General features: G+C 31.4%; 1 protein-coding gene across 2 annotated transcripts in view; it reads right to left on the reverse strand.

The window, feature by feature from the left end:
• Positions 1-20,677, reverse strand: part of cysu (peroxidase homolog) — a 175,574-nt gene that overhangs the window by 88,893 nt on the left and 66,004 nt on the right. For both annotated transcript variants that reach the window (XM_075302269.1, XM_075301804.1), the window contains one exon: positions 1,686-1,859. In XM_075302269.1, the coding sequence (XP_075158384.1) occupies positions 1,686-1,859 (174 nt within the window). The remainder of the gene's footprint in view (positions 1-1,685; positions 1,860-20,677) is intronic.

Consider the following 20,677-nt stretch of genomic DNA (forward strand, 5'->3'; position numbering starts at 1 on the left):
TTTGGGTTGAGTGAATTACCCGAATTTAGTCTGATAATTGGTTGATAGTTTTGCTGTAAGTAGAGGATGCTGATGAGGAATGTGATAATTCCGAAACAGCTGTACATCCCACCATCTTGCAGTATATAGGGCTTTGTCCAAATAAATTTGACAAGCATACTTTTCCTCTGTTGGTTAAGCTACACTTGTAGTTTAGTCAATGCATGGTTTTAAGCTGAAATAAAAAACAACAACAATTTATTTGTATAATTTTTTTTTTCAAAATTTTTTTTCTATAGAAAATTATTTTACCATTTTATTTATATAAAAAATTATTTTAAAATTTTATTTATATAGAAAATTTTGTCAAAATTTTATTTTTATAGAAAATTTTATTTTTATAGAAATCAGAATCATTTGACATTTTTCTCGAGTTTAACTGTAAGCGTGATGTACATCAGCCAATTTTGCCACACTCTTGTTGGGATGTCGTAATGTCCCAAAAAAGAAATTTCAAGCAAAGGGGTTTTCTTACAGGCATCCACAAATTGAATTTTACCACGAAAAAGTACTCCTTGTCGTTCAATTGAAAAACCGACACGCATGGGTGACGGTAACTTTTTCCATAGCCAACATTTATTTACTACATAAGCCAAATAAATTGCAATATTGTAACTAGATTATGATCTGGTGTGTGTGTGTTTTTTTTTTGTATTTGTTGTGTTTTCTTTTTTATCATTTTTTTTTGTCTCGGTATTAATTATTCGGACCAGTCTACGAGAAGTTGTGAAGTTAACTTTTTTCGTCCCAAATTTCTTTAAGTAAATCATTTGAGAGAGTAATGTATTGAAATTTCAAATCTCTCAAATATCAGTCATATCGCTTCAAATGTATAAATAGCTCCATGTCAAGGATGGAACTATCATGGATTATGGATGACCCCAAGCGGAGATCCTGTGTAGATCAAAGTTTTTATTTAGAGACTTAAAATATTTCTGGTTAACAGATTGTTATGCAAATCAACATTACCAACCAAGGAGTAATTGCTAGCTTAATTTTGTAAAAATCTCTCACTCGTACTCACACACAAACACAAGAAGCCATTATCTTCCTCTTTATTTTACCTCTTAGTGAAATAAGTGTCACTAATGGCACTAATTAACAGTGGTAGGTATTTAGTCGATAACTTGGGTGAGAATTCAATCAACAACATCCACATACATATGCATACGAGTATTCTGGTTTAAATGGGAATGAGAGTATAATATTATACTCGTAAGTAAAATCCAATCACAAGCACATCTGCCTCTTAGTAGCTGCATTAAATATTTGCTCATGGTTTATCAATGAAGTGTTTTAGTTTCTCAAAGGTGTTAATATGCTAATGAGGTTATTTGCTATTTTACATTTAAATGTATAGCAGCTGCTGCTAAATGCTTACAGATAAGCAGCAATCAGTGTTAATTACTACAAATATTTTTATTTGCATGGAGTCACAAATTTGGTAGTTAAAAAATTAAGGTTAGCACTACTCCTTGGGTATTAAATTGGAATTTTATTTAATCAATCGTTAGATTGGTTACATCTTAGTTCTATAGAGTTAGTTCTTTATCACAATGGAGTGAATAGTCTAAGTGAGCCTGAAACTTAATCGGGCTGCCACTTTAACCTAGTTCTATAGTCCTTATATGTATTTGTGTACTTACAATGAACCCCTGAATAAATTCACACTGTAGTCATACACTGATGATCTACCCGGACCAGCGAGAATTAAAGCACATTCGCCACCTATGGGTGATGTATTGAGAGCTTCACCAAAATGATGGAACTGTGCTTGGATGAGACATGGTGCTAGCAACGCTATCGCTAATAAAAATATTCTGTAAAAAAAAGAAAGAGAACAAATTATTTTAATTATTACAAGACAACATTAATTTAGATCTAATCTATAATATTTTGAAGTTTCTAATTCGCTTGTGGGTAAGGTATTAAGTACAATTTATAAATAAGCTGTAAAATATGTATTTATTGTGAAAAGAAATCCTTGGATAAATAGTACTCTAATTTGGTTTTTTGCTCATGGCCAAATTTTACCTGGCCAAATTTTACCAAGCCTTAAATACATTCGAAAACAGTGATCTAAAAAAGCAAGCTTGAAATTCTAACAGGAGTGCCACTTTCCTAGACATGTCATTATATATTCCTATGGATTAGGAATCAAAAATTGTTTTTTTTTGCAGAAGACAAAAATCTATTGAAAAACTGGTAAATAGAAAACATTTAATAAGTTTGATATTCTGTTTGTAAAATATCGAAATGTGTTTGTAATACATCAAATTTGAAATGTGGATATTTTTACATCCAAAAGGAGCTATTCCAAATATATATTTATATCATTCAATATATATTTATATCATTCAATGTTTCGATGTTCCAAGAAGTCAAAACTCCCGATTTGACTTCTTGGACCAGTAGAAACATCTCTTTGTACCTGACATGTAAGCAATTTATTTTGGGCACGTAAAGGACAGTAAATATCACTAATATTTTCATTTCTATTTATACACCTTCAAAAAAAATCGCCTCTCTAACATATGTTCCAAACATATTTTGCAGGAAGCACATATATTATTGGATACTGCCGAAACATTAATATGTTTGTTATATGAGAAAATATTATATGTTAGGAAGCATTTTGAGCCCAAAAATATTATATGCTTGGAAGAATTTCTCCAAAGAAGATTGTGCTCATTCCCTAACATAATTTTCACTTCCACGAAATTTTTTAGTTCTTGGCACCTTTTTCTGTAATACAAATAATGTTGAAGAAATTATTCAATTTTATAATTTTTTTAAATTTTGCCTTTCGCCTGGACGGAGAATCGAACCGAGGACCATACAGTTTGTAAGCCAACACACTACCACTGAGCTACGTAGCTGTTATAGTCACCAGAAGACAATTATCGTTATAAGTTACATTTATATAGCATAGTTTGCAGCGCCCACGAGCCCATGCAAACATAACATTATTTAACAGAAACATACATGTGTTGGCAACGTGGAGCAGTGGTTAGCATGTCTGCCGTACATGCAAAGGGTCGTGGGTTCAATCCCTGCTCCGACCAAACACCAATCGTTTTTTTTTTTAATTTACACATTTATATTTATACTATATTAAATTTTTATAATGAAACTTCGAAATGTGGGTTATTAAAGATTTACAGTCAGAAACAGTGCTTGATATAAACGAAATGGACTGAGCTTTTGGATAAAATATTATTTTTTTATTGCAAAAATAACAATTTTGTAATAAAAAACTGGTTTTGGTATAAAAGTTTGATATTTTGGAAGGGATTCAAAAACTCTAACAAAGGAAGAACGTGGGGTCGAGTATAAACATACATAAATAATTTTATAATATACACAAATTAAATAATATTTAGACTTAAATTAAATAATATTTAGACTTAAGCGTATAAAATTTTTGGCCTTATCATAAAGCAGTTTCCGAAACAACATATAAGCGGTTTCACAGAAATTGCTCTCTTTCGATTCTCTCGCTGTGTTAATTTGATATCTTTCGTCAACCCTCCCGGTTTTTATCACTATTTCTTTCTCTATACTCTCTCTCTCTCTCTCTCTCTCTCTGTCGCTCTCTGAATAAAATATCACAATATATATATATGTTTACTCGAAATTTGTAAATTTATATATGTTTACATTCACACATATAATTTTTATGAAACATGCATGCCCCAAACATAATATATTCTAACATATTAACATATGTGTTCCAAACATTTAGTGTTAGTTTGAGAACATTACATGTTTGCACTTAAATATATTATGTTTAAAAATTGTGCCCGAAACACATTTTGTTTATATCGATACATATGAAAAACATATTTTTCTAACAGTGTATGTAGCCCCCACATGGACTGACTAAAATGGTCCATTTCGATCACTAACCATCTACAGAAAATAGATATTAAATCATATTTTAATTTGACTTTTATGAATGCTTGAACTGAAAATAGAATAGGAAATCGACTCGCTCTAGAAATTAAACAAATAATTTTTTTATGTCACTAATTCTAAATTTAACTTCGGATACAGTATCATTTGAACCTCTTGTCTTGGAAGAGGGCTATGTTCCATCAAACTCACTTAAACTTCTTTGTTAAATTTATGGCCTTAAACGTCCACAACAAAGTCCTACACCTACCTACAGTTTACCACAGACCTAATATTAATCAGCAAAAAATTCAGAGTCTATTCCTTCAGCATAATAGAGTAATGCTATATATTCCTACATGCAACTAGCTACAACGAAAAATTTTCTTGGTAAAAAGAACGAAAATTTCGTAAAATGTACGAAATTTGTCATTGTTTTACAACCAAAAATTTTTTCTCATTAAAATAACGAAATATTACGTTTTTTAACGAAATTTGTTCTTCATAAAAACTTTTGTAATGAAGAATTTACGAAGAATAGTCAATGAAGAACTCTTCATAAAATGACTTTCGGTGTAATGGAGCGACCTAGTAGGTGTAAAAGATGTTTTACTGATACAACGACGATTTAATTGATTAATTGAAAGCGATTTGTTCATAGTGCTAAGAGGTTAAACCATAAAATTGCACCGAAAAACAGTGAACTGTTTTATTGGAAGAATGAACTACCTTGCACGAAAATTGAACTAAATTTTACTCCACATTTTGAGATTTCCACAAAGCGTTGTTAAAACCAGGACACTTTAATACCCTGTTGTACTTTTTAACTGCAGTTCACGAAATTACATCATGTCATAGAAGAAAAAATTAACTAAAAGTAAAGAAGAAAATCATTGGCGCCAAATCATGACCATTTTAACCATACAATATTTCATTCTTACTATTATTGGGAATCGTACGAAAATCTTCTTTTGCTTTAGTTCATATTGAGCTTATGTGTACGGTCATTGAACTTTATACTCACGTTTAGTTCATAAAATTTTTAAGACATACTTAAAAAAAGTAAGATTTCATTAAGCTGTGGAAATTTAGCGTTAGCTTAACTACGGAAATTTTTGTGTGGTATCTTCGCAAATCTTATAAAAATTACGGCTACCGTGGCCCCAAGAAGAAGAAATCGAGAGATCGGTCTATATAAACCGATATATATATAAAATTTACCGCAGTCCGTTACGAACATAAAATACCTCTAGATTTCAAATTTCAAGCAAATGAAAATTGCGGCTTCAATGCCTTCAAGAAGTCAAACCGGGATATCGATCTATCAAGACATTTACCGATCTATACCAAATTTGCCATAGCTCATTACGAAACTAAAATATATCTAGATTATAGATTTAGGTATTGCGCGTTCCATGCCCTCAAAAAGTAAAAATCAAGAGATCGGTCCATGCACTGAAAAAAACATTGTCGTGAGGTCAAAGGTTAAAATACGAACGCAAGTTTTGCTTAGCATAGAAGAAGCATTTCTCTAATATAAAGATTTTTTCCTTGTCCAAAAGTCGATCAACTTTTCAATGAAGTCGTATCGTCCTTATAATTAAGTGATTTGACATAAAAATGGGTATCATAACATGAAAGAACAAATTTTTGGGCTAAGGTCAACTTGGCGTTAATCATTCAGAAAAATTCTTTAAAACTAATTAAATTGTCTTTACATTTGTTGTCATTTTGCATCTTGACTACAAAGCAAAAAATCGTTCAAAAATAGGACATGTTTTTCACCACTTTATTTTAAAGACATGTTTTACTTGAAACATAGCATAATTTCTACTGGAAGTCGAGTCTGAATTTGGAAAAAAGTTGTCGTTAACTTGTTTTTAAAGGACTTTGTTAGCATATGAAGAAAAAAAAGTTGAGAAAGTGAAAAATTAAAATTTGCTTCCTAGAAGCAAGTACACAAAACCCAAATTTAAAAGAGAATTGTGACTTAAAAGTATCCTTACTTATCCTTACTTTGGCTCGGAATCAATACCAAAATTGTTAAAGTAAAGACAAAATCTTTGGAACCGGGCATGCTTTTTTTTCAGTATATGGGGGTTATATAAAAATATGGAGCGAAATATTGAGAAGAAAATATTTTTTAACTAAAGTCAACTTTAATAGATCTTGAAAGATTCTTAAAAGTTATAGAAATCATTAGTAAACTCGATGGTTTTTTTACGTTGACTAATAGAAATTCCATGGCTCGGAATCATATACTAGAATCAAAGTCGTTAAAGTAAAGACAAAACTTTGGAACTCGCTACGTTTTTTCAATGTAGGTTTATTGATTGAGGCAGAATATAATTTATTTGGTCTGATGTATCTTTTGAATTTCATTACTTATTAATTGTATTGGTATAAATGTAGGTTAGGTTAGGTATAGTGGCAGCCCATTTAGACCACAGGCACATTTAGACCATTCAGTCTAGTGTGTTACCACAGTGGTGAACTTCTCTCTTATCGCTAAGTGCTGTCCCTTTCCCCTAATTCACAATGCTCACGACATATTCCATATTGATCTTCTCTGATATATGTACATTAACTTCATTTATTTCTATTCAATTTATTCGTTTTATGTATGTCATATAACATGATATTGTATCATTAGCTTGAATTATCAATTTAATTTAATTTTGTGTTGGGTTAACAAATTACATAACTCATTATCGTTTATAATTTCATTTGTTTTTTGTCCCTATTATCATGGTGTTTTTCTTAATAATAAATTATATGGTAGCTTGTTATGGTCTATTAGTGGTGACTTTTTGAATTAAATATATGTTGTTATGATTTATGACCATATATCATTTCTATAAACTACAAACATATAAGATTCATAATAAGTCATTGAATGACATTTATAGGCGCCATATAATCAACAGATAGTATACAAACGAGATACATAAGTGGATAGTTTGAAGCGCATTAATTTTTTCAATTTATATGATTTAAAAAAAATGTGTAATAGAATACTCGAAAATATCGTCGTTATGGAAAACGACGAGATTTTAAATAAATGTATATTAGAATACTCGAAAATATCGTTGTTATGGAAAAGGATTGGCATTTTGTTCTAATCTGGGATAGAAATCACAAAGTCTAATGTGCTAAACATAGTGGCTCCTTTTTAGATGGTGATATAAGCACATCAACACGGCAATATTTCATTGCCATTAAATATCTCTGGAGGACATAAAAGATCTGTAGGAGAGTAATAAGTAGATTTATTCTCTTCTTTCCTATGTAAGGTTAGGTTAGGTGCCAGCCCGATGTAACAGGCTCACTTAGACTATTCAGTCCATTGTGATACCACATTGGTGAACTTCTCCCTTCTTTCCTAACGTGTTATACTTATTGTTTCCAATGTTTATTTCCTTCATATGTGGTTATATTTATTGTTCCAAATACAAAAGCAAGTTTTCTGTAATTTTGCTCTCACTAAATAAAATGGTGAAAGGTGAAATTATAACCAATATAAACTATCTGAGATCACTTGAAAATAAGCCCTTTCCAAATAAAACAAAATGCGGTAATAGCCATCACGGCTGCAACATAACATCTAGACTTTTTTTATGAAATCATAATACCATGCCAGTATTTAAACAAATCATACAATACAGCCCAAGAAGACATTAAAGTACTTCATCTGCATTAAATAATACTGATGGCAATGGTAAGAAAGTAATTGAGATCTGACTCAATTGCTGTAAGACTTTCACTATGCCCTGCATGTGTTTTCCGAAAAAGCAAAACAAGACACCATTGAATAAACAAGGAAACCTACTTTGGAAGCCCGCTTCCATGAAAAAATGCAAAAAAAAAGAAAATACCGGCCCGTATCATTACAACTGAAATAAACAGATGCTTAAGGTATTTAACGCCATAGGAGTTCAAAATTTTTTACAAAAACCACGTGTGATTGAAAATGTTATGAGATGTTAAATGATAACAACAACCTCGGGCTATAGTTAAAAAATTTTAGACAAAAAATATATTATGGCAAAAAAACTACAACAATACGTTGAAAATACTTTGGTTACACCTTAAGGCCAACTCGTGTGTTTTTATAAATAATTCCATGACTGACTATCAACACCAATTTGTGTTTTTCATTGGGAGTTGGAAGTTAGAGACACTTTAAATGAAGCCGACAACTAATAAATCGTTGTTTATGGTCTCAATGCTGGTGGATGAGGGATGAGAGTGGGACTGAAAACAATAAACCAAAAACTTTGTTGCCAAAAACGGTAAAGATTAAATTTGTGAACTTGGTTAATAATAATGTTAATGTTTTTACAAATTATATTGCTTTGTGTATTGACATAATGTTGTCTAATGATATTGTAACTGACATTAGAAATGTAGAATTTTGTCAAGTGTCCATGGGGGGGCTTTTAATACGAATATGTGTGAACTTCATATAGTCGAAGGCGTGTAGTCAGTTTTTCGAACAGTTGACACCTAAAAGCAAATAACATAAATACCAAAACATAAGCTAACCACACGGACGAAAAATACTGTATTTCATATTTTTGGGTGTAAAAATTATATGTTTGGAACTCAAATTTTTTAACACAGTATTTTTAAGTGCAAGCATATAAAGTTCATAAACTAGCATAACATGTTTGGGACAGATATGTTAATATGTTAGAACATATTATGTTTGGGACATCAAACATATATTAATTTGGAAATAGCCTATAAACATATATGTGTTTAGATAGAGAGACCTAGAGAGTATGCTACAAATAAAATAATGGATGTAACCAATTCGCGCCTTAAAAATATATCCACACAAAGAAAATTTCATTAAAATTTTTTACTACCAGTGTATGCCCTAAGGTGAAACATAATGTGTTTGACCAATACAAACAATATTTTGTTTGGACCAATCCTGAAAATATATATATGCTTGAAGCAAAATGTGTTTGTGGTATATGTTACAGAAGCGATTTTTTTTTTGAGGGTGCGTTTACGGGATTTTTAACATAATATCAAAAAATTCAAATTCTTCCAAATTAATAAAATGATCTAAATTTGATATGTATGATTCGGTTTCCGCAAATAGAGTCGTTGAACGAAATTTATTGTCCGATATTATCATTAGTTTGCTATTCCTGTGCATCTTTGGAGTTTATTTTGAAATCTCTGAAGGAATTTAATGACATAAAAAATTGGATCCAAACAGGGTAAACATTTTGGCATTGTTCTTAGCAACAACTTCATAAAGGTCATTTTAAATATCCAAATTATCAGGTCTACTTAAAATAAAAGACGTTTGCCGATTAAACAAAATAATAAAGTCATCAAAATTAATTTCAGCTTATAGTTGCAGCATTTTTATCTTAAATTCACAGATTTATTTATTAATTTAAAGATTACTTGTTCACGCTATAAACGGGGTTTTTTACATTAAGAAAAATCGGCCTGGCTTCATAGGAATGGAACTTTAAATGAGGCAGCCTCTCAATGTGTTCAAAAACTTTGTGTCCTCTTGGATCCTCACACTGAAAAAGATGTATGCCCGATTCCGAGCCATGGAAGTGGAGAAAATATAAATTTATTAGTTTTTTAAACTTTTTTCTTCATGTGAAATCAAAGTCCTTTAAAAACGTGTTAACGACAACTAAAATTTCCAAACTCAGACTCGACATCAAGTAAAAATTATACAAGTAAAACATTTTTTTAAAATGAAGTATTGAAAACATCTCCTATTTTTAAACGTTTTTCTTCATTGAAAAGTTTATCGACTTTTGCAGAAGAAACTACGTCTTTTAATGTGAGCCAAATTACATTCGTATTTTGCTTAGCATAGAAAACGCATTTCTCTAATATAAAGTTTTTCCTTGGCCAAAAGTCGATAAACTTTTCAATGAAGTCATATTGTCCTCATAATTAAGTGATTTGACTTAAAAATGGGTATCATCTTGACTTTAATAATTCAGAAAAATTCTTTAAATTTAATGAAATTGTCTTTAAATTTGTTGTCTTTTTGCATCTTGACTACAAAGCAAAAAATCGTTCAAATATAGGAACTGTTTTTCAAAACTTAATTTTAATGAAGTTTTTTACTTGAATCATAGCATAATTTCTACTGGAAGTCGAGTCTTAATTTGGAAAATAAATTTTGTCGTTAACTCGTTTTTAAAGGACTTTGATAGCATATGAAGACAAAAAGCTGAGAAAGTGAAAAATTAAATTTTGCTTCCTAGAAGCAAGTAGACAAAACCCAAATTTAAAAGAGAATTGTGTCTTAAAAGTATCCTTACTTGTATTCTCCGCTTCTTTGGCTCGGAATCAATACCAAATTTTTTAAAGTAAAGACAAAATCTTTGGAACCGGGCATACCTTTTTTTCAGTGAAAAAGAAAAGTTTCACATTTTGAGAAAATGATTGGATGCTTACTTCGCAACAAACATTGAATAAAATATTGTCAAAAACAGTTTATGTCCCTAATACAACATTCCATCTTGGCTTCAAAGCTAGGAATTGTCTTTCAAGACTTTATTTTACAGACAATTTTTGCTTAAAAAATAGAAAAATTTAGATTGGAAGGCGAGTTCATGTTTGGAATTTATGTTGCGGGAGATATTGTAAAACAGAAAATATTCACTTAAAATAGCATGGTTTTGGTGCGTGTGGATTACGTAGCGCTATCTAAGTGAATTCAAACGTTGTCCAGATCAATTACATCGGACCCACCAGGAAGAAAAATGTTACACTAAAAACAATAAGCATGCCCGGTTCCAAAGATTTTGTCTTTACACTAATGATTTTGGTATTAATTCTGAAAAAATCGGCTTCATAAATTTCGAAATTCAGATTCGACTTCCAGCAGAAATAAGGCTATGTTTCAATTAAAAATGTCTTTAAAATAAAGTATGTCCTATTTTTAACACCCTTTTGCTTTTGGTGAAGATGAAATAAGACAACAAATTTAAAGATAATTTCATTGATTTTAAAGAATTTTTCTGAATTATGAAAGTCAAGTTGACCTTAGCCCAAATTTTTTTCTTTCATGTTAAGATACCCCTTTTTAAGTCGAATCACTTAACTATAAGGACAAAACGACTTCATTGAAAAGTTTATCGACTTTTGGACAAGGAAAAAACTTTATATCCTAGAAATGGGTATCCTATGCTAGGCAAAATTCGTATTCGTTCTTTAAGGTCATAAAATCTTCAGCCTCACGACAATATTTTTTCAGTGTAGAGCCATTACCAGCTTTTTTCTACTTACTGAAAAGAAACCTACTAAAAAGCTTTTTTTTTTGGCTTCATATCCCTATTATATGCGTCTTTTATAGGGGTGTGCTTATGTCCGTTACCCACTGTAGTATAGTATGTGATATTGTTTAGTGCCCATCCGACAGTTTAACTGTTTTCCCCTTTGGCTCCCAATCATAATATTTATTGATAGGTTTTAACAAATGAATAACGTTCACGATATTTATACTGACTATTTTATAGATAAGAAACTTCCACTCAGATTATTTCTACTTAAATTTTTTATTATAATAATAAATTCAAATAACTTAAACTCATCATCACCTTTTTCATAGACAAACAGAAATTTCAATAAAATAAATTTTATCTACCACGTGCTTAGAAAACTTAATGCCATATGCAAATATTTACTATAGAAATTAATTAGGCAAAGTGCAATTTAGATGGTGTGGGTAATGTGGTATGAAAATTAAGTTTGTGTCTTAAGTCTTTCGTTTTTCTGCAACATCTAAGCAAAAGTCAAAGACTAAGGCGTTCGAAAAAAACACAAGCCATAGAAATAACATAAAATTAACTTTTGTACATTTGAAATGTCATCGAAACAACATTAATTTTGCTAAGCAATTTAATTACACATACTCACACACATCATCTTCCATAAGGCGTCATTATTCGGTAGGTATTTGTGTATGAGTGTAAAGTTAAGTAATCGTTAAAATAGACTGAATATTGGCCAATTCAAGTTACATAGTGTTAGTGGAATGTGACAAACATTTAATTAGTATGTGACATATTTAAATAGTTTTGTTAATATTTTTTTCCATACGGTTATGGCTTAAAGTGTTATTGCATGTAATTAACAATAAAATTCTGTTCATATTCTTACAAATTATGAAATTATTCACTGCTCTGAAAACTATATGAAATGTTGTTTTACTCATTGTAATCTTGGCAATCCTCTTAGATAAATGTGAATAATATAGGCAAAAATGAGCCATGAAATGAACTGCTAAATAGTAGCAATTTACCGTCTTGTATTACAATAGCTTATCACATTTTCTGTTGGTTGCCAGTTCTGTTTTTTACGATTTTTCCTCTTGGTTTCCCTTTGCATTCATTACTAGCGCCATTGAATATTGCTGCTGTTGTGTTTTGTTGTTTCTTTGGTTGAATTATAATCATTAAAATGATTAAATCGAGACAGGGTACGATTATATTTGCTTGGTAATGCTTGAGTTTTCTAGGCACTAGAATGCAGCATAAAAGAGGTAGATATTTAGATCATGGTCATGGTTAATATTGTCATTATTTTGGCGGCATTATTACTGACAATGTGTTTTTTTTTGTTTTCTTCTCTCTTTTGTATTAGCAAGTAATGATAATTTAATACCTAATAGAAGGCTTGATTTCTTAAGAAAACGTCATATTTTATTATTGCAAATAAATAAAAGATAATGATAATGCTCGGGGAGTTGTTTGATTTACAAATGGGCTTAATGTTCAATGAGATCATTAGAAATGATAACAAATACTAGATTCCCTTGAAATAATCTTTATGAATTATAAAAATAAAATCCAATAATGTAATTTGATCAAACCTTGTAGCTTAAATAATCGACGGATTATATTTTCGTGATTTAGAAATAATTATTATTAACATAAGCTTAAAGATTTAAAAGGAAAAAAATATCGTATAAATAAAAATTATCTGTGGTATTTTATCACACGTAATATTATCATTAATAATAAACTCTGCTATTGGTAGGGGTATATTCTTTGGAGCTTTATTTGAATTGGGATCGAATTTCAAACATTGAGTCCGGGAACAAAGGAAGGGATGAGTGAAAAATTTGAAGCTTAAGGCTTTGTTACTTATTTTGTTTAAATATGAAAGACAGGAAAGACCTCTCCTTCTTTGTTTACACCTAAAAGTGAAAAATGTCGATAAGTGTATACAGCAATCCCTCGATTTACGTCGCCTCGGTTTACATTGTTTCGATTTACGTCGTCGTTAAAGTTTTTTGTTCCATCCAACTTCGATTTACGTCGCCATTCGATTTACGTCGTCGTTTTTTTACCGACTTTATCAGAAACGCATTCCATAAGTGAAATAAGTACCAACGATAATGACATCGAAACATTTATTTCTGCAATTCTTACCGAAAATTCTGAATATGAATGAATAAAAGTCAGAATTACCTTTATTTTTGAAGTTTTTTATTATTCGTTTTGTTTTGTTATTATTGGTTTTGTTCTTAAATCATTGTTGTTTTTTTTTTGATTTCAGCTTAAAACCATGCATTGACTAAACTACAAGTGTAGCTTAACCAAAAGAGGAAAAGTTTTTTTATTATGTACACAAACATACATACATAATTAAATGCACTTAGGAGTAAGTATGAGCAATTTTCAAATTCCGTTTTATGTCGTTTCGATTAACGTCGTCAAATTCCGGAACCAATCACGACGTAAATCGAGGGATTAGTGTACTCCATATGCCATTCCCTACGGAAAATTGTTATTAAAATCTTATTGGATCTACACAATCTCTTGTTCGACATATTCCAAAAGAGTTTGGTTTTTAATGAAGAGTTTATCACGAGTATCTGGAGTAATCCTTATAAGTTATCCCGGAACATGTCCTTTGGAATGAATCCAAAACATTCCTCCCCGTTCCGGACCGTTACCCGGTTTAAATTTTACGTCTAAAGCTTTTGTAGAAGTGTAAAATTTGTTTCCAAATCGGTTATGATTAGATTATATGTATATGGGAATATAAACTGTTATATATGGCTCATTGAAACAAATATTGCCGTGAGGCCAAAGATTTAAGGTCCTTAAAATACGAATGTGTTTTTTGCTTCGCATAGAAGACGCATTTCTCTGAATTTTTTTTTTCCTTGTCCAAAAGACGATAAACTTTTCTATAAAGTCGTTTTTATACCCTCCACCATACGATGGGGGTATATTAACTTTGTCATTCCGTTGTAACACATCGAAATATTGGTCTAAGACCCCATAAAGTATATATATTCTGGGTCGTATGGAAATTCTGAGTCGATCTAAGCATGTCCGTCCGTCCGTCTGTGGAAATCACGCAAACTTCCGAACGAAACAAGCTATCGACTTGAAACTTGGCACAAATAGTTGTTATTGATGTAGATCGGATGGTATTGCAAATGGACCATATCGGACCACATTTACATATAGCCCCCATATAAACGGACCCCCAGATTTGGCTTGCGGAGCCTCTAAGAGAAGCAAATTTCATCCGAGCCGGTTCATGGTGTTAGTATATGGTTTTTAACATTCACGTTAAAATTGGTCCATAAAGGTCCATTATTATATATAGCCCCCTTATAAACCGATCCCCAGAATTTGCTTGCGCATCCTCTTGGAAGAGCAAATTTCAACCGATCTAGTTGAAATTTGGTACGTGGTGGTAGTGTATAGTCTCTATCAACCATGCAAAAATTGGTCCATATCGGTCCATAATTACATATAGCCCCCATATAAACCGATCCCCAGATTTGGCCTCCGGGACCTCTTGGAGGAGTAACTGTCATCCGATGCAGTTGAAATTCGGTAGCTAGTGTTTATAAATGGCCTCTAATAACCATGCAAAAAATGGTCCATATCGGTCCATAATTATATATAGCCCCTTATACACCGATCCCCAGATTTAACCTCCGCAGACGATGTTAAAAAGTTTTAAGATACCTTTCCATTGATTGTGGATTACAGCATTTAGTTGAAGCTTCTACGCAATCCATGGTGGAGGGTACAAAAGATTTGGCTTGGCCGAACTTGCGGCCGTATATACTTGTTTCCTTATAATTATTCCAGCAAAACAATTTTTAAGTTCTTCCAGAGGAACAACTTTAAAGGCACTTCCAGAATTCTTTTAATTCAATTTTTTATAACATGCTTTTTAAATATTTTTAATGGGTAATGTTAACTTTTTTTGTTTCAAATAGGGTAAAAACAGAGTAAGAATTCATAAAATGGTACAAATTATTTAAGTTTTTTTCGACAAAAATGCTAAATCCAATCTGAAAAAATTGTGAATTTTTGAAAATATTTGAGGTTTCAGATTATAAAAATTATTTATTTGACAAAATATCACAGAAATTTTTAATTTACATCCAAAGCATTGAATTCGGATCACACCTAAAGAAGTGATGCAAATGCAGTGCAACGGCTGTTGAAATGGAGGACTTCCGTCCTATGACAAGCCCATGTTAAATTCATCGCTTCTGCGTCAATTTTACACTACTTCCGGATCCAAAAAGAACATTTTCATTACTTTTTTGGCGACGCTTTTTTTTTGCTGGGAATAAAATGGGTATAAATTTTGCTTCACTAAGGTCAACTTGTCTTCAAAATTAATGAAATTTTCTTTAAATTTGTTGTTTTTTGCATAAAAGCGTTTAAAAATAGGATATGTTTTTTCTACTTGAAGTCGAGCCTGAATTTGGAAATTTAAGTTTTCGTAACTTGTTTTCAAAGGACTTTAATTGAACATGAAGAAAAAACACTAATTTATTAAAATTTGCTACCTAAAATCAAGTACGCAAAACTTAAATTTAAAAGGCAATTCTGTCTTAAAATAATCCTTACTTCAATTCTCCGCTCCTTTGGCTCGAAATCAATACCAAATCATTAGTGTAAGGACAACATTTTTGAAATTGGCATGCTTTTTTTCAGTGCACTTAACACATTTGAAGGATTTCAGATGGTATGGAAATTTTAGATCTACATATATCTACAAAGTGTTTCAGGGTATTATATAGTCAGTCCAGGCCGACTTTAGACTTTCCTTATTTCCAAAAGTCACAAAAAGGAAGTAATTCTATTACAGGCTTCTGTATAATTCATTGTATATTGTCCAAATATGAATTTCTTGTAGATCGCATTTAAACCATAAAAGTGGTTTTGGAAACCATTTTTTATTGTGTATGGGTGGGGCATCTATTCTTCTTGTTATCGGTTTCGGTTTAATTGTATGTGCTACCTCCAACGAACATTTAATGCCCAATTACTATGCATAAAATTATTAATATTCATTTAACTATAAAATCAATGAGAACCATGAGGTTGATAAAGCGTACTTGAATTTGATACTTGATAAACCTATTTCATTATTATTCGCTTCAAACACAGTTATGTAAGATTCGATAGATGTATAAGTAAAAGTGAAAACACTCATTTGATTCTCCAATATATGAGACAGTTTGCAAATTAACGAATAATATGTAATATGTAATTATACTGTATACAATAATAACCTCAATTAAAGAAATCCAGTAGTTTGTCTTTGAAGTAAAGAAAATATTCCTCAAAAAAAAGAAACTCATTTTTGATTTAAAGAAATAATGTGTAAACTAACTTAGGTATAGAAACTTTCGACTAAAGAATTTTGCATCTTTGCAAAATAAGAAAAAAATGTTTGACTTTGATGTATTTGTTATACTTTGGACTTTAAAACTGACGTTTATTAGTACATGCACTCAAAAACAGTTTATTTTGATTCAAAGATTTTGACCTAACCATATTGATTTTAATATTGATTCCGAGCCCATGATGCGGCTACTTTAATATTAATTCAAGTAGCAAAATATCTGGCTTTAAATCATTAACAAATAAAGTAATTCTCTTTTTGCTATTCAACTATACAAACAAACTATAAAAATCCAAATTATAACGAATACTTCAAAGTAAAAACATTTTTCTTAATTCCAAAAAAACTTCAAACCATTTTTTCTTTATTTTAAAAAAGTAGAGAGTCCAATGAGATCTAGCAATAAATTATATTTAACATTCACTGAAAAGAATATTGTCCTGAGGCCAAAGGATTCATGTCCTTCAAATGCGTTTAGTGCTTAGCATAGAAGACGCATTTCTCTGCCACAAAGTTTTTTCCTTGTCCAAAAGTCGATAAATTGTTCAATGTATTCGGTTTGTTCTTAAAATTAAGATATGACTTAAAATTGGGTATCTTAACATGAAAGAAAAAATTGTTTTACTAAGATCATCTTGGCTTCAATAATTCTGAAAAATGTTTCAAAATTAATGAAATTGTGTTTTTCCATTTTAACTACAAAGCAAAGAGCGTTCAAAAATCGGAGATGTTTATCAGCACTTTATTTTAAAGGCAGATTTTACTTGAAACATAGCCGGAATTTGGAAATTGAAGTTGACGTTAACACGCTTTTAAAAGACTTTGATAGCACATGAAGAAAAAAAACTGAAAAAACGAATAATTTCAAATTTGTTTTCTAGAATCAAGTACTCACATTTAAAACAGAATTAATGTTTTTATTTAGTCGTTGCTAAGTTAAAACAAGTATATACGGCCGTAAGTTCGGCCAGGCCTAAGCTTATGTACCCTCCATCATGGATTGCGTAGAAACTTCTTCTAAACACTGCCATCCACAATCGAATTACTTAAGTTGCGGTAACGCTTGCCGATGGCAAGGTATCTTAAAACCTCCTAACACCATCTTCTAAATTGTATGTAAGTCCATACGTGGTATATATTAAATCAAAAAAGAGCGATCCAATACGTATATACTTCAGTTTGACAAAGTAGACATAAAATTTTGAAAAAGTTTTCTACAAAAATAAAATTTTAACAAAATTTTCTATAGAAATAAAATTTTTACAAAATTTTTTATAGAAATAAAATCTTGGTAGATTATTTTTGGCTCGAGTGGCAACCATGATTATGAACCGAATAAAATTTGAACAAAATTTTCTATAGAAATAAAATTTTGACAATGATGAAAATTTTATTATGAACCGAATAAAATTTTAACAAAATTTTCTATAGAAATAAAATTTTGACAAAATTTTCTATAGAAATAAAATTTTGACAAAATTTTCTTTAGAAATAAAATTTCGATAGACTATTTGTGGCTCTAGTGGCACCCATGATTATGAACCGATATGGACCAATTTTTGTGTGATTGGACCAATTTTGGTATGGTTGTTAGCGACCATATACTAACACCACGTTCCTAATTTGAACCGGATCGGATGAATTTTGCTCCTCCAAGAGGCTCCGGAGGTCAAATCTGGAGAACGTTTTATATGGGGGCTATATATAATTATGAACCGATGTGGACCAATTTTTGCATGGTTGTTAGAGACCATATACCAATATCATGTACCAAATTTCAGGCGGATCGGATGAAATTTGCTTGTCTTTGAGGCTCCGGAACCCAAATCTGGGGATCGGTTTATATGGGCGCTATATATAATTATGGACCGATGTGGACCAATTTTTGCACGGTTGTTAGAGACCATATACCAACACCATGTACCAAATTTCAGCCGGATCGGATGCAATTTGCTTCTCTTTGAGGCTCCGCAAGCCAAATCTGGGCATCGGTTTATATGGGGGCTATATATAATTATAAACCGATGTGGACCAATTTTTGCATGGTTGTTAGAGACCATATACCAACACCATGTACCAAATTTCAGCCGGATCGGATGAAATATGCTTCTGTTAGAAGCTCCACAAGCCAAATCTGAGGGTCCCTTTATATGGGGGCTATACGTAAAAGTGGACCGATATGGCCCATTTTCAATACCATCTGACCTACATCGATAACAACTACTTGTGCCAAGTTTCAAGTCGATAGCTTGTTTCGTTCGGAAGTTAGCGTGATTTCAACAGACGGACGGACGGACATGCTTAGATCGACTCAGAATTTCACCACGACCCAGAATATATATACTTTATGGGGTCTTAGAGCAATATTTCGATGTGTTACAAACGGAATGACACAGTTAATATACCCCCATCCTATGGTAGAGGGTATAAAAACCCATAAAATCAATTTTTTTCCCGCAGTTTAATTTTGGACGTTAATGTGTTAAAAATCTTATTTCAATTCTCCGCTTCTTTGGCTCGGAATCATAACAAAATCTTTGGAACCCGTGTGGAAAAGATTCTTCGTAGTATGACGACAATAACAGTATTAGAATTGCGGAAATCGGAGACAACTGATGGAATATTAAAGGTAATTGATAGTCTTTCTATCTCATATCATCTTATCTGTTTTCAATTTGAGGGATTTCAGTGATGACTATGACTTTTTTCAAGTTGAAGAAATCGGACATTTGTGATGTTCCGTGTCCTAGTCACAAAACTTTCGAGTCCTGTATACACCTCACATGATATTTTTATCCTGGAATTTCTCATATAACTCATATTTTCATCCAGTACATTTTCAATAATCCGGATCTCTCAAGCAAAACAATTAATTTATTGACCAACACTATTAGTTTGGGGCCACACTGTGAGGCCACTCCTTGGTCAAAAACGTATACATTAAAGGCTGAGAGCAACCAGTCGCCTGCCAGCCTCAATTGAAGAAAAACATTGGAAGGCATTTAAAAAAAAAACTAATTTAGAAGTTGTTTGTTCACCTATTTCGTCGTGTTGAGTAATAAAATAAACAAACGTTTGTTTCATTTTTTTATGATTCGTTCATTTATCTGTCTAATATTACTTTTTTTCTACAAATTCTATCCTATTGACAAATCGTCATAGTCAATGGCCTAGCCGGCCTTTCTGCAATGACCAGCTTACGCTCCCTCTATGCGATAATGCGAAAGCCTAGAGCCAGCCCAAATTTTAACGCTCACTTGCTCGTTCGAGCGACAATGTAATGGCTTCGGACATGGAACTGGTGGTGGTGTGTCTACACTTTAAAGCGTCTATTGACTTTTTGCCATAGTTCTCGTTGCCATTCGTTGAACTTCTATTTCTATTGGCTGAAGTTTTTAAAGATTTACTATGTCACATAAATTATTTAAATTGATAATAATGACAAACCGATATGCGAGAACAACTCCAAAGTGTATAGACGGAATGGCCTGAAACGCATATCCATTGACATTAAAATTTTATTTTCATTACATTGTATTTACACTAGGTGCAAAGAGTGTGAAGAATTAAGAGAAACGAATTGAAACACCCAAAGAAAAACATTAAATGAACCTGAGATCTGAGAACATAGAAAAAATCCCAATTCATAATGAAAGAAGGTTGTCATACTAATAGATAAGGTAAAATAGGTAAGGTTTTCTGTTGTTGACGACCAATAATTTGGGCAAATCGGATTAAAAAAGAGTCTAACTGTTTCCAATCCCATAAGTCAAAACTTCAGTACCAAATATTGTAAACATAAGATAATGTTTTAGTATAAACTAAATAAAGTATATTGTCCTTCCTTTTATTTCTGAATATTTAGCAACAGGTTTAAAAAAAATATTTGTGTTCAATGTTTATTGATCGATCAGGCTGTCTTTCCATCTACTTGCTATTTGCAAAATTCTTTTTGGATTTTAACGAATATTTCTACAACTTAACATAAGGAAAAAAAACTCTGAAGTTTATAATAGCTACAATATATACAGGATATCTGACAAGCAGAATGGCAAAGTCAAACATGTATATT

This window comes from Haematobia irritans, chromosome 1 (assembly GCF_050003625.1).
Source record: "Haematobia irritans isolate KBUSLIRL chromosome 1, ASM5000362v1, whole genome shotgun sequence".
Classification (NCBI taxonomy): domain Eukaryota; kingdom Metazoa; phylum Arthropoda; class Insecta; order Diptera; family Muscidae; genus Haematobia; species Haematobia irritans.